The following is a 14,016-nucleotide window of genomic DNA, read 5'->3' on the forward strand; positions in this document are numbered from 1 at the left end:
AAACGTAATATCTCTGCCTGTGTTTACCACATCATTTATTTCCGGCATTTATCCTTACAAAAACGTCATTCATTTTCCCCATAGGCTTTGTCCAACGAACACCATGGCGAAGTTGGTTATTTCTCTCAGGGTGGTCACATGGTGTGTATGGAAACAGCAGCGGTGTTTTTGTGCGTGCAAAACTGGAAACTCGGAAATTGCCGACTTTCGAGTGTTCAAGACAACAGGGAAATCGGGGGAAAACTTGCTCCTATTGGGAAAAATCGTTTTGAACGGTCATCCAACTCTGAATTCCAAGTCGGAAACTCGAGCATCTATCTAGAACTCTGACTTTCAGACCTGAATATCACTGTTATCACGGTTTCACTGTTGTTTTGAACGAGGCATATATGCTATACTATCTCAAAAAGTAAACAGAAACAGAGTAGGGTACAATTTGAACATGGCTTTGCTTTGAACCTAATTTAAGTCATCCATCTGTCACCCTATAGTCCTTTTCCCCTTTGCCAACCGTTTTTGAACATCAACAGTGACATGACTTTACTTTCAATTTCGACCATAACCTTGAATACGTTTGTCCTCCTGGTATTTGGTGACGAAGTATCTTTCTGATTTCCTATTGGGTTCCTACAATTAATAGGGTAAACAGAAGAGCCGTAAGAGCCTCGCTTGAACAGAAACACATTTTCACTGGTTGTGTCCTTAGCGGTGCTGAAGTTTGGTGGAACAAATCAGTAATGTAGGCAATTTAAATTGTAATACAGTTTAAATTGTTTACATTACTGAATTAGATTACAAACTGTTCCCGAATTCGGAAACCGTTAATGAAAACCAGACTCATCGGCGCCATGAAGACATATTTTATTATCCTCTTTTGTATTCATGGAGCTTTATCAGGTCAGTGATTTCCACATTATTGTTTAGTATATTTGTATTATTGTTGGATTTTTTTGTAGGATATCTACACGTGACTCATACCATTTTAAACGCTGATGTTTTATTTCAAATTAAAAACATGACAATTCGTCCGCCGACGGCCTTAGAATAAACAAACAAGATGCGTTAGAATAGAATAACAGCATCACTCGATAAAACAAACACAGTATAGTAAAGAAACGTGAAATACATTATATGTCCAACAATGCGGAGGCAGGCTGTCCACTGTGAGATGTTGACTCATATGCTATAATGGCTGTGAAGTGCATGTATCAGTTTCGATCTTAACCTTAAGTATATAGTTTGCCCTGGTGTTTGGTGACGCGCAGTCTGTTCTATGTTACTATAGGCCTGGGATTGGCAACTTTGCTGTGGTCACGAATCAATGGGCTGGACATGGGCTAATTGAGTGACTATCAGGGACTGCCATAACAAGAGAACTGTTGATGCACAACCAAATTTCGAAATTGCACCTTGTGTATTCTACTATTCGAACAAGCAACAGTCATTTGAGACCCCACTGTAATTGATTCCGAGGGCCTTCAAAAGTTGTAAAATGTGTTTTTGTTGTTGATGTTTTAGATTGAATTAGGACACATAACGAAAAAGACATTACAAACAAAATACTTTACAATTTACATCCACACTGTATGTTGTTTTAAATGTATGTGTTACACATGTCAGTACATGCACAGAAAAAGTAGGTCACATGGGTGAAGTTGCTATTTTATTTATTTTTTAAACCAGGTTTGGTATTCACATGCCTTAATGAGATTGGAGTTTCATGCAATCGTGGCTCTGTATAATACTGTATGTTTCCTTGAATTGGTTCTGGACCTGGAGACTGTGAAAAGACCCCTGGTGGGGTGTGTCAGTGCTGTGTGAATTAACTATGCAAACCATTTGGAAATTTCAACACATTGCTCCTTATAAAAACAAGAAGTGATGCGTAGTCTTTCCTCAACTCTTAGCCAAGCGAGACTGGCATGCATGGTATTGATATATTAGCCCTCTGATTACAATGAAGAGCAAAATATGTCGCTCTGTTCTGGGCCAGCTGCAGTTTAACTAGGTCCTTTTCAGCATTTGACCATATGACTGGACAATAATCAAGATAAGATTAAACTAATGCCTGCAGGACTTGCTTTGTGTAGTGTCTCTATTACAGACGGACCTCTCCCCATGTTTACAATCATTGATTTTACACTGAACCAAAATATAACTGCAACAATTTAAAAGATTTTACTGAGTTACAGTTCATATAAGGAAATCAGTCAATTAAAAAATTCATTAGGCCACAATCTATTGATTTCACATAACTGGGAATACAGATGGCAGCGTGGATCGGAAAACCAATCAGTATCTGGTGTGACCACCATTTGCCTCATGCAGCACGACAGGCTGTTCATTGTGGCCTGTGGAATCTTGTCCCACTCCTCAATGGCTGTGTAAAGTTGCTGGATATTGGCGGGAACTGGAACAAGCTGTCGTACACGTGGATCCAGAGCATCCCAAAAATGCGCTATGTGTTACATGTCTGGTGAGTATGCAGGACATGGAAGAACTGGGACATTTTCAGCTTCCAGGAATTGTGTGCAGATCCTTGCGGCATGATGCTGTGCATTATCGTGATGGTCGGCGGATGAATGACACGACAGTGTGCCTCAGGATATCGTCACGGTATCGCTGTGTATTCAAATTGCAGTCGATTTATTCCTGCCGATACCATAACCCACCATGGGGCACTCTGTTCCCAACGTTGACATAATCAAACCGTTCGCCCACTCTGCCCGGTACAGTTGAAGCCGAGATTTATCTGTGAAGAGCACAGTTCTCCAGCGTGCCAGTGGCCATCGAAGGTGAGAATTTGCCCGCTGAAGTTTGTTACGACACCGAACTGCAGTTAGGTCAAGACCCTGATGAGGACGACGAGCACGCAGATGAGCTTCCCTGAGACGGTTTCTGACAGTTTGTGCAGAAATTCTTAAGTTATGCAATCCCAGTTTCATCAGCTGTCTGGGTGGCTGGTCTCGGACGATCCCGTAGGTGAAGAAGCATGTGGAGGTCCTGGGCTGGTGTGGTTACACGTGGTCTGCGGTTGTGAGGCCGGTTAGACGTACTACCAAATTCTCTAATGACGTTGTGGTAGAGAAATTAACATTAAATTTTCTGGTAGACATTCCTGTAGTCATCATGCCAATTGCAAGCTCCCTCAACTTGAGACCTCTTTGGGATTGTGTTGTGTGACAACTGGACATTTTAGATACCTTGTGCTGTGGACAATAAAAGGCGTCATTTGTAATGCTCATGCTATTTATTCAGCTTCTTGATATGCCACACCTGTCAGGTGGATGGATTATCTGGGCAAAGTGGAAATGCTCACTTGTGCATATGGAACATTTCTGGTACCTTTTTATTTCAGCTCATGAAACATGGGACCATCACTGTACATGTTGGGTTTATATTTTTGTTCAGTGTGTGTATATATGTTTTGACCATGGTGTTACCTTTGAATGTAAGCTGTCAAGTAATTTAGTCTTCTCAACTTGCTAAACAGCCACACCATTCATTACCAGATTCAGCTGAGGTCTAGAACTTAGGCAATGATTTGTACCAAATGCAATTCTCTTAGTTTTAGATATTCAGCACTACTGGCCACCCATTCTAAAACTGACAAACTCTTTGTTTAGGGTTGCAGTGACTTCACTAGCTGTGGTTGCTGACGCGTATAGGGTTGAATCCTCAGCATACATCGACACACAGGCTTTGTTTTAATGCCAGTGTCAGGTCCATTGGTAAACAAAATATGAAAAGTGCCAAGAGCACTGCCCTGCGGTACACCAAACGTTACATGTTTAACATTAGAGAAGCTTACATACAAATTAAAAAATATATATGTTCAATTAGATGACTCTGAATCCACGATATAGCAGAGGTTGAAAAGCCATAATAAGTCTTTTTTTTTTTAAACAGGTTATCGACCATTATATCAAAGGCTGCACTGAAATCTAACAGTACAGCTCCCACAATCTTCTATTATCAATTTCTTTCCACCTGTCATTTGTGTCAGTGCTGTACATGTTGAGTGCCCTTCTTTATAGGTTCTGTATAGTTCTGATCAAATGCATGAATAAAATCCTACACCTACAGTAGGATTTTATATATATATATATATCCTCAATAGGTTTGCATGTCATACTTAAGGGAAAGGGGGATACCTAGTCAGTTGTACAACTGAAATGTGTCTTCCTCATTTAAACCAGAGGTACGGGGAGCTGCCATATTCAACATCCACGTCTTCGGCGTATGATGGTACTCCAAAAATACTGTTATTTTTTAAATTTTAATTATTGATTGATTGAGGAAGGGTTTGTAGTGTTTGTTAAAGTGGTGCCATAATATCAATGAAGGTTGGCTAGCGCTGACATTGTTATTGCTTCTCTTAAAGGCGGTCTGCATGCTTCCCATCCTAAAGTTTATGCATATATTATGACGACATCTTGATGTTTTTTGCTTCGGCAAGTGATTTTTCGGGTCTTCATGTTCACACATTTTGTTTGAGGCAAGCCAATGTTCTGTAGGTGAGGGCTACGGCCTTTTGTCTATGATTGGTCAACAGTAGGGATTCTTCAATAAAGTGTTTGAATGAAAACAATGAGACTTGTTTTCATGCACATTTTTTTTCACTTGAGAAATACTGCTCCAAACATCTTAGTTGTAAAATTGCTTTATTTAAGATCTCATCAGCAAAATATTAAAATCAACAGATTTCTTGAGTTATCATTGATTAATTCAGACCATTTTGAGCAAGTGTATAGTGGCTATGGCGTCTCAAGATGGACAATGTACTATTGCACTTTTTCCCCCACATTTCCTTTTCAAGCAAAGGTCTTTTTAAGGGAGTATGCGAGTAACAGACGTTCACTTAGCCTAGCCGAGAACATGCATATGCACACTCATTAACGTTCCATGTACAGTACCTTTAAAGCACCTTATCTGTTACAGTGAAACATTCCCTGCGCTACTTCTACACAACCTCCTCAGAAATCCCAGCCTTCCCTGAGTTTGTGGACATGGGGATGGTGAATGATCAGGTCATTAGCCGCTATGACAGTATCACGAAGAGGAAGGTCCCCAAGCAGAGCTGGATGGAGACGGTTTTTGACCAGCAGTATTGGGATAGCACCACAAAGGACCTGAGAGGTGCAGAGAGCGTTTTCAAAACCAACATTCAGATAGCACAGAAGCGTTTCAATCAAACAGGAGGTGAGCTTCAGAGACCCCAGTCTGTGTGATCGTATTCTGTGACTACGTTTTGATATAATTTAAATTACTCCATGCAGAAGTCGTATGGTTTTGTGTGTGTGTTCAATGTGAGTGCTGTGTAAAGAAAGTTCATGTTTGCATGTCAGTGTTTCTAATGTAATCTCTCTCTCTCTCTCTCTCTCTCAGGCATGCACATTAGCCAGGACATGTATGGCTGTACATGGGATGATGAGACAGGATTCACAGAAGGGTTTCACCACATTGGATATGATGGACAAGACCTCCTGGCATTTGACGTGAAGACAGCGACATGGATTGCCTCAGTCCCGCAGGCTCTCCACTCCAAAATGAAGTGGGAAATGGACCTGTCTAGCATTGAGATCAAGAAAAGCTACCTCACCCAGGATTGCATTAAGTGGCTGAAGAAGTACCTGGACTATGGGAAGACTACTCTGCAGAGGACAGGTACAGATACACAGGAGATTATATGAATTTACAGCCAGAAAAGTGATATGATATTGTGTATTTTTATTTACATTTCCGTACTGTACGTCATATTCAAGTTCTTCTTATTTATTTGTATCTGTTGCTGTTCCGCTCCCTGTAATTGTTTCTCATCACTATGCCTGTATGTCTCTTCTTCCCCCTCTATTTTTATTCTCTCTCCAGTCCCTCCCTCAGTGTCTCTGCTCCAGAAGACCCCCTCCTCTCCAGTGACCTGCCACGCTACAGGTTTCTACCCCAGTGGAGTCATGGTGTCCTGGCAGAAAGATGGGCAAGAACAGCATGAAGATGTGGAGAATGGAGAGACTCTCCCGAACGATGATGGAACCTTCCAGAAAAGCACCCACCTCACAGTGACGCCTGAGGAGTGGAAGAACAACAAGTATCAGTGTGTGGTTCAGGTCACTGGTATCAAGGAGGACTTCATCAAGGTTCTGACTGAGTTTGAGATCCAGACCAACTGGGGTAAGAGGGAGAAAGATTTGTTTTTATATACACTATACATAACCCTCCTACCAAATATTCCTAATTTAAGTTTACTCACCTGCTCAGAAACACTACCTTTCTGACCACATGTTCTCATTGACCTCCTGAACTTTTATTGATGTTGCTTCGAGTTCATTTTAGATCAAAATGTACTATCTAGCACTGTAGTCTGAATGCTCTGTTCTGATTACAGGTGACCCAGCCCCCAACATTATCCTCATCATTGGAGGGGTGGTAGCTCTCCTCCTGGTCGTTGTTGTCGTTGTCGTTGTTGTCATTTGGAAGAAGAAGAGCAAGAAAGGTGTGAGGAGTGAAAGACCTCTTTCGATTGTCATATGTAGGATACACTGTCATCTTAGACATTATCAGCTGTGATTTACTTTAGAAGTAGTAGTCATAGTACTGGTTTACAAGTAATAGTATTGTACAGTGTAGTTAGTGATGGTAGAAGTATGTTTGAATTGACCTGTTTAATGTAAATAGTCACTTTGTCACTCATGTTGTGTGATGTCTACAGTAGAAATACAGGATTCAGAATAAGGTCAAACATGTTCTCTTATAATATTCCACCAAATCAGAGTCAATATTAACACAACGTTTATCTCTGTTTCAGGCTTTGTTCCAGCCAGCTGTAAGTTGTTCACTATTCTGAAAATATCAGACTTTTTGGTTTTGTTTGATTGTATCCATTTTATAATGTGGTTGTCTCTTTTCCTTGTAGATTGTGATGTGGGTTCAAACTTAATGTTAATTGATGTAGCTACTTAGTTAATATGGATGGTTTTATTTACTGTGAACCATGCATTAGGAACTTGGTAATGAACCTGAACTCATTATCTTTCAATCAGTCGCTATCTAACATTGGTGTTTTATTTCTGTTTTAGCTTCCGACACTGACTGGGACAAATCTGGGCAAGGTTTCCTGTAAACTTGAGAAACCTCTGCACTTCTGTTACATCAGAGTAAGTCACTTAAGATGTCCTCATATTAATGAGCAAACTAGAGATCCAAACACTACCACACTGGAACATACTGCTACTGTTTGGAATGTGTTTATGTGTGTAACCTCTCTCTTCTCATGTGTTTTTAGGAGCTGAAGAGGACAGCAACAGAAATAACAAACAGAAACTTCCCAAGACTGTAACACACATCAGTCTCACACACACACACACTGAACACAGAATCCATATATAAAACATCTGTAGTCAGAAATAGTCTTTGGTAATTTCCTTAAGTTTTACTTTCATTTAATTGATGGTTTGGCTTTTGAGAAGTTGTGATGTAATTTTGTGGAATTATGGAATGTAATATTACAACTGTGTCAGATGTATATTAGAACCGATGGAACACTCGGCCGTACAGGTAAATGTAGTATAAGATACAGTAATTGTGTGATGTTAAAGCTTTGCTCACACTAACTTGCCTAGCTTATAGTTATACAATTAAACAAGGCCTGTCTACGTGTTCCATTTGTACATATTTCACTTGAAGTGGTGGTATTTTTCTTTCTTTTTGGGCGAGTAGGTTCTGTAGAATAAGTTGGTAATGGGTCAAAACAACTTTTTTTGCAAATGTTTGTGCTTTGTACATTATGGATGCTCTACACAAAGCAATGATCTACCAAATCTTATGCAAGTCACATATTCTTCAAGTGGAGGAGAGATTGACTTCATCACAGCTTTTATTTATGAGAGACTAATATATCCTATTCAATTTCTAATCCCATTTGAAAATGGCTTAATATGTTTTGCATATCCAATCATCAGATGAAATCAGCTGTCTTTTCAATAGAAAATATCATGTTTTTCATTCTTCCCGAGTTGGAATGTCACAGAATTTTCTGATTGTTTTGCAAAATTCAGAGAAACAAAGTGTCAAGATGGATTCTATAACCTGAGACTATCTGATAAACAGGCTATGGCCTCTGCTTTGTCCTTCTTACTTCCAGGGGTATGTGCCAAATGCCTGTTTTCTGTTGACAATAGCAAAGTCTATGACAGGGTCAGATATTTATTTTACCACCCATTGTTTATGTTAGGATTGTGAGTAGGGTAATCTGATCCAAGATTTGTTATGAGGCAACTTTTTTTTAATATATATATATTTTTTGCATTTTCCCCACTAATGGTTAAGGGTAGGGGAAGCTGATCCTAGATCTGTACCTAGGGGAAACTTTACCACGGAGCGACAAAGACACCCAAAAGTCATGACTCATCATGTGATTCCTCTCAATCAGTGGTGAGAAGAGTTAATCTACCTATAGATGACACTGTGATATTGTTCATCCTTCACTGTAGGCCTTTTGGACTGATGGTTTGTCACTTTTGTGATTCTTATCAGGGTTTGATTTGGTTTTCCCGTCAAAAGTACCGGAACACACTGGGAGTGGGCAAGAATTCAGGAACACATTTTCATTGGGGAGAGAAAATGAGTGTCCAAAGATGACTTGGTTGGACTTGTAGGCTTGTTACTGTAGTTATGGTCAAAGAGTTGTCAGCTAGTATCCACTGGCTCTGTTCTAGTTCTTTCAGTAGCCTATAGTCTTAAGGAAACAAAAACCCTTCTTAAATGAAAATGTGTCAATGTAATAGGCCTACGTCCCACTCGGCAGTATGGATATGAAAAAACATCCATGTGTCGGCCATCTTATGATTGAGGATAGATAGACAGAAGATGGCTGTATACTGAGGCTCTTACATGAAAGGGTGTGGTATTTACCTCAACACTGTTTGACACCACCTTCCTCTGTGTGTGTGTGTGTGCGCGCTGCTCATGTTTGTCTCTGTGTGTGCGCGCGCTGCTCATGTCTGTGTGTGCACAGTACTTTGATTGCATTTCTATGCTGTATTATTTTATTGCTGTGTTTTTCAATGTGATGATATAAAACAATTTAATATCACATGGAGCTAGATCCAACATGATGCACCTCCTTCAATGGGTCACATCCAGTACGCCAAATAAAGCTCTGACCTTAACCTGAGATACATGTAGCTCTATTATGCCATTCTCATATTGATGCATTGTTCCACCTCTTTCACATCAAAGTGATCCTCCTCCCATGTTATTGATTTGAGTCAAGGCCATTGTCAGAACTAAACTTACAGCATCAAGTTGTTGCAAGACCTTCCTGTATTTAGGCCTACCACAATACACTTGCAGGTTATCTAAACTGTCTTGTCTTAAATTAGAAATACAGTACTTTATTGTCAATTGTCACAACGACACTGATACTGTATGTGTTTTCCCCCTTTATTCCAATTCATCTGATATATATACAAAATAATTACCTTTCAACACAATGTAGTGAATTTCATTGATGGGGAAACTGCAACTACATGAACCTGACAAAGATCAAGATGGCTTCTCATTCACAAGTTTGGTTATAATGCAGGGTCTTTCTATAGGGTGTAAGGACCTCTCAGTGAGGCGGTGGTCTCTTACTGTATGTTTCTGTTTTAAGACCATGTGTCTATCATAGACTTGGTATAATTACATTATGACTGTTATAGACCATTTTCTTCTGTTTCAGATTAAATACAGTTTTCAATTAGTTTGCTTGTCTGCGTGTCTCAATCTTCTGTCTGTTCTCATTTGTCCCTGCAACATGTGCTGTGTTTTCATGACATATTGATACTGAAACCTACAAACTCATATCCGTTCTGGGGTGATGCTGGTTGGGACGCTGCTCTGTTTAGATACATGATCTCAGTGTAACAGAAGGAGGAATAGAACAGAGATGAACAACAGCCTCAAACTCTGGTGCTGATGACCATGAAAATGAATCAGCATACTCTAATGTAGACGTTCAAGGGGCATGCGAGGTAATGACATAGATATTGACATAAATAATCATTAACATTATTGATGTTGGTCATTCAACTGACTTGCCTAGTTAAATAAATAAATAAATAGGCAGCATCTTGAAGAGGATAGGTACTGAGACACATGGGGCCCTATTCAGATCACCATGAAGATGTGGAGTATGGAGAAACCCTCCCTAATGAAGATGGAACCTTCCAGAAAAACACCCACCAATGGTCAAGTGGAAAAACAACTATCAATGTGTGGTTAAGTTCACAGTTAGTGTGATTTAAAAGCACAAACACACATATTAATATGCTTCCCATCACATGGGATATGTTAAATTAATGTGTCTTTTATCTTTATTCTCAGATATACAGGCTCAAATCGGCAGGTTGGTAGAAAAACAGCTCCAAAGAACTGTTTTGTAGTAACTGCTGTTACAATGTCAAAAGCACTGACACTACTACTGTTACAATCAAAATAATGCTGGCATATAACCTGTCCTCACCCTTGTATTTTCCTACTTGGTTGTTTAGGCCCATTCAGAGTGATGAATGAAACCAGCTCCTGTGTTTGGAAAGCAGGGGTGTTTTCTATGGATACTGGAGGACTGTATTGCAACTTGAAAGCAGCTAATATTGTGTGGAGAAAGATGGACTGTGGGACAGCTGTAGCTGCAACTTACAGACCTCAGTTTGGAGGGAAGTGGAGGATAGCAACAAGCATGTATTGAAGTGTACATTAGTCTCACATGGAGATGGTGTCTGAGCATAAGCGTAATTATGCTAATGTAATCTGTTCAGGTAAGATTGATATATGTTGTATTAAAGATTGTATCAAACAAAATTAGGATATTTGAGATTTTCATTTAATATTCAATATTCATATTTTTGGGGGGCTGAAAATACTAGTATCGTCAACAAAACTGAACGTTCTACCGCCTCTTTTTGTTCAGATTTTGTCAAGTTTGTGGATGAAGCTGGTTTCTGCTCTGGAAGAGTGGAGCTGAAGTCCAATCAGTCCTGGACGTCAGCGTGTGAAGCTGACTTTGACAGGCAGGATGCAGAGGTAGTCTGTCGGCAGCTTGTCTGTAGCGCCTTGTTGAGAATGTATAAATAAATAGTATGTACTCTTCTTTCTCCAGAGTCTGATGATGTGAGGCTGGTGGGAGGAGGCAGTCACTGCGTTGGTAGAGTGGAGTGGTACCAACAGGGAAAGAGGAATATGTAGCCTGTAAAATATGGCTGGAAATTGAAGGATGTCGCTGATTTTTTTGGTGTAGACAGCTGGACTGTGGCTCCGTTTGTTTCAAGACTACTTGGAAAACGCACTGAAGGGTTTGAAGTGTACTGTAATGGACCTGTGTTATGGCTGGGTGCTGCTGGTGGAGAAGTCAGGTGCAGGAGAGCAGAGAGTTCTGAACAGCACACTTTATTTGGCAGGAGAGAATAACAGTAGGACGCAACTGCGTCAAAAAACCTCCAACCAAAATAGGCAAAAGTGTAAATGCTCCAAAATAGACACAACTATATAAAGTTAACAAAGTAACAATCTTTGTGTAAACAATAAACACGGAACAAACCACCGTAACATAAAACAATCCTACACAAAGACATGATGGGGAACAGAGGAATAAATACATATGATGATTGGGGAATGAAAACCAGGTGTGCAGGGAACAAGACAAAGCAAATGGATACATGAAAAATGGAACGGCAATGGCTAGAAAGCCGGTGACGTCGACCACCGAATGCCGCCCGAACAAGGAGAGGAGCCGACTTCGGCGGAAGTCGTGACAACCTGAGCCTGCGCTCAGGGACTGTGGAAGAGGCACAGGGCTAACTTTGGTGACTCCATTAAAGGTGATCTGCTCAGGTAACACTAAAGTTATTATATTCAGCTGATTTTTATACAACTTCCTTTACACATCTCACAGTTGAACTTTTATGGCTGCTTTGCTGCTCATAAAGATGAACTAATAATAATTCAATAGCAATGCAAAGTATCACACAATGCTTTTGTATTTTCATGTAATTCCAGTCACTATAGGCCCATCACAGATGTTGCCCTGTAAGAGAGGCTGGCAAGCACTGTTACATGCTGATGTTATGGTCATATCTACAGTACATTATGAAATTAGTTAAAGTGGCGATCAGCAGTTGAAACAATAACAAAGCCACTCCCCGCCCTGTTTCTGTAAAACAGCAGAGGGATGGGGATTGGAGAAATGTAACCACTTTCAAATTCATAGACAGAGCTATGGATGCAAGGACTGACCACCCATGATATCAAAATGTTAGTTTGACCATGTTTTGAGGCTATATAGTGTTTGTTTACGTTTATCGTATTTACAAACACTGGATGTAGCAACTGCTGATTGCCCCTTTAAAGAGGTTTTTATTTTTCTGTTTTATGTATATAGATCTCCCCCATAAGCCTGATCCCATCTCAATGGGAAGGGTCTCCAGGGGCCACCAAGGGACTCTAGAGGTGTTCAGGGGCCACAGCTTCACCATCACCTGCTCCACTCAGCCACAGCACCCGGGTGTCTCCTTCCTCCTCACGTACCCTGACTCAAAAAAAAAAACAGACCTAGCCAGCTGTCTATCACTCTGCTGCCTTCCTCTTTCCAGCTGCAGATGACTCCCACCAAGGGAACTACAGCTGTGTTCATGGGATTTATGTTTTTTCACATGACTTCTCTTCTGAGAGTGAGCTCCTCTCCCTCACTGTCACAGGTAACGGAAAACAAACCATACTTATAACTTTGACATTAACAGATTTTCCACAGACAAATCTGATGACTAAGAATCCCCTAATGAAATGTGTTTCTGTTGAAGTCTCTCCTCTGACAGCTTTCCACTGTTGGTGACAGCCAACTCCGCCACCTATCTGTACATCAAGGTAAAGACATTAAAAAGTGACAAGTCAGGTGAACAAAATTTATATTTTAGAAGGCAAGTCTTGGTTTAATCTCTGAATAAATCAGTTGGATTGTATTGTACCTGATTTTTTTTTTTTTTACTGACTCTTGGTACTGTGTTTTCTTAGACCACCAAGAGGCCGAAGTGAGTGGAAGGGGTGAACTTGGAGATGGTTTCTCTGAAGTCTAGAGCTGTAGTCAGACCAGGAGAGGGGAGAGCAGCCCAGGGTACAGAGTAGGGTGAAGTTGACTGAAAAGTCCAAGTGGGGTCCTTGGGATGTCCAACTCTGATGTTACCCCATTGAAATTGAAAGTTAAAACGTTTTAAATGTAGTTGAAATCTAAAACATTTAACGTTGTCAAAGGTTAAGGGTTAAGGTTAAGGTTAGGAGTATGGTTATGGTAAGGTTTAGGGTACCGATGTCCCAAGGTTTCCGGGTGGCACTAACTGAAGTTGACCGTAGAGACGTTGACCTTAGGTCAGTTTTTTGTTTTTCCAGATATGATGGGACTGGTGTGGACTTGAGGGGACTTTAATCCCCATCCAATCAAATTAAATGAGTGTTACGTTTCCATTGGTGTTGCTGTTGTTATGGCTACACTCCTATTGTTGTTGTTGTCGTTGCTGCCAGACATAAGAGTTGGCCAGAGCACAGTTAGCATTAGACTAGCTTAGCTGAGACGTGATCATATGTCAGTGTAGGGCTAAGTTGCCCCGAGGTGCTGCTCTAATATCAACCACCAGCTGTCTCCACTGCTCCCCTCTAAACCCCACTCGACTTGAGGGGTAACTTGTTCTTACCCTGGGTAACTGAGCGCTCAAGATACAATTGAAGATACAATGCAATACCTAAATCCTAACCTTTGTCGGGTTATATCTGTGACAGTTTTTGTTGTTGTTTTAAACGCAACTCTTGAGATGGATAACAAAGACAGTTACTTAACATAAAGTTTCCATTCATATATAGCTACTAATCACTTTGAGGAAACAAAACGGGAAAAGTCACATCAACTCGTTTGAACGTTTTTTTTTTATTTAAGTGAAAGACATGATATTACACGTGACGTGATAGCCAAATAAACATGGACACAGCATT

General features: G+C 40.3%; 1 protein-coding gene across 2 annotated transcripts; it reads left to right on the forward strand.

The window, feature by feature from the left end:
• Positions 1 to 665: 665 nt before the first annotated feature.
• Positions 666 to 9,742, forward strand: LOC115131604 (class I histocompatibility antigen, F10 alpha chain-like). Of its 2 annotated transcripts, XR_003863980.2 has the most exons (9): positions 666 to 897; positions 4,942 to 5,202; positions 5,389 to 5,667; positions 5,872 to 6,171; positions 6,386 to 6,493; positions 6,806 to 6,823; positions 7,077 to 7,154; positions 7,283 to 8,430; positions 8,533 to 9,742. XR_003863980.2 is itself a non-coding variant. In XM_029663436.2 (8 exons), exons 1-7 carry the CDS (start codon positions 825 to 827, stop codon positions 7,118 to 7,120), a joined length of 1,083 nt encoding a protein of 360 aa, XP_029519296.2. In that variant the 5' UTR covers positions 666 to 824; the 3' UTR covers positions 7,121 to 7,154; positions 7,283 to 9,742. The 2 variants fall into 2 exon arrangements, 1 of the variants encoding a protein (XP_029519296.2); XM_029663436.2 differs by having other exon boundaries at positions 7,283 to 9,742.
• Positions 9,743 to 14,016: the final 4,274 nt, after the last annotated feature.

Source organism: Oncorhynchus nerka, linkage group LG7 (genome assembly GCF_034236695.1).
Source record: "Oncorhynchus nerka isolate Pitt River linkage group LG7, Oner_Uvic_2.0, whole genome shotgun sequence".
NCBI classification, from domain to species: domain Eukaryota; kingdom Metazoa; phylum Chordata; class Actinopteri; order Salmoniformes; family Salmonidae; genus Oncorhynchus; species Oncorhynchus nerka.

What these genes read in the sequence shown, in the direction of transcription:
- LOC115131604 (XM_029663436.2), top strand. Translation starts at nt 825, where the DNA reads ATGAAAACCAGACTCATCGGCGCCATGAAGACATATTTTATTATCCTC. An exon ending in GCGTTTCAATCAAACAGGAG is followed by an intron (nt 5,203 to 5,388) that starts GTGAGCTTCAGA and finishes TCTCTCTCTCAG; the next exon opens with GCATGCACATTAGCCAGGAC. An exon ending in TGAGATCCAGACCAACTGGG is followed by an intron (nt 6,172 to 6,385) that starts GTAAGAGGGAGA and finishes TTCTGATTACAG; the next exon opens with GTGACCCAGCCCCCAACATT.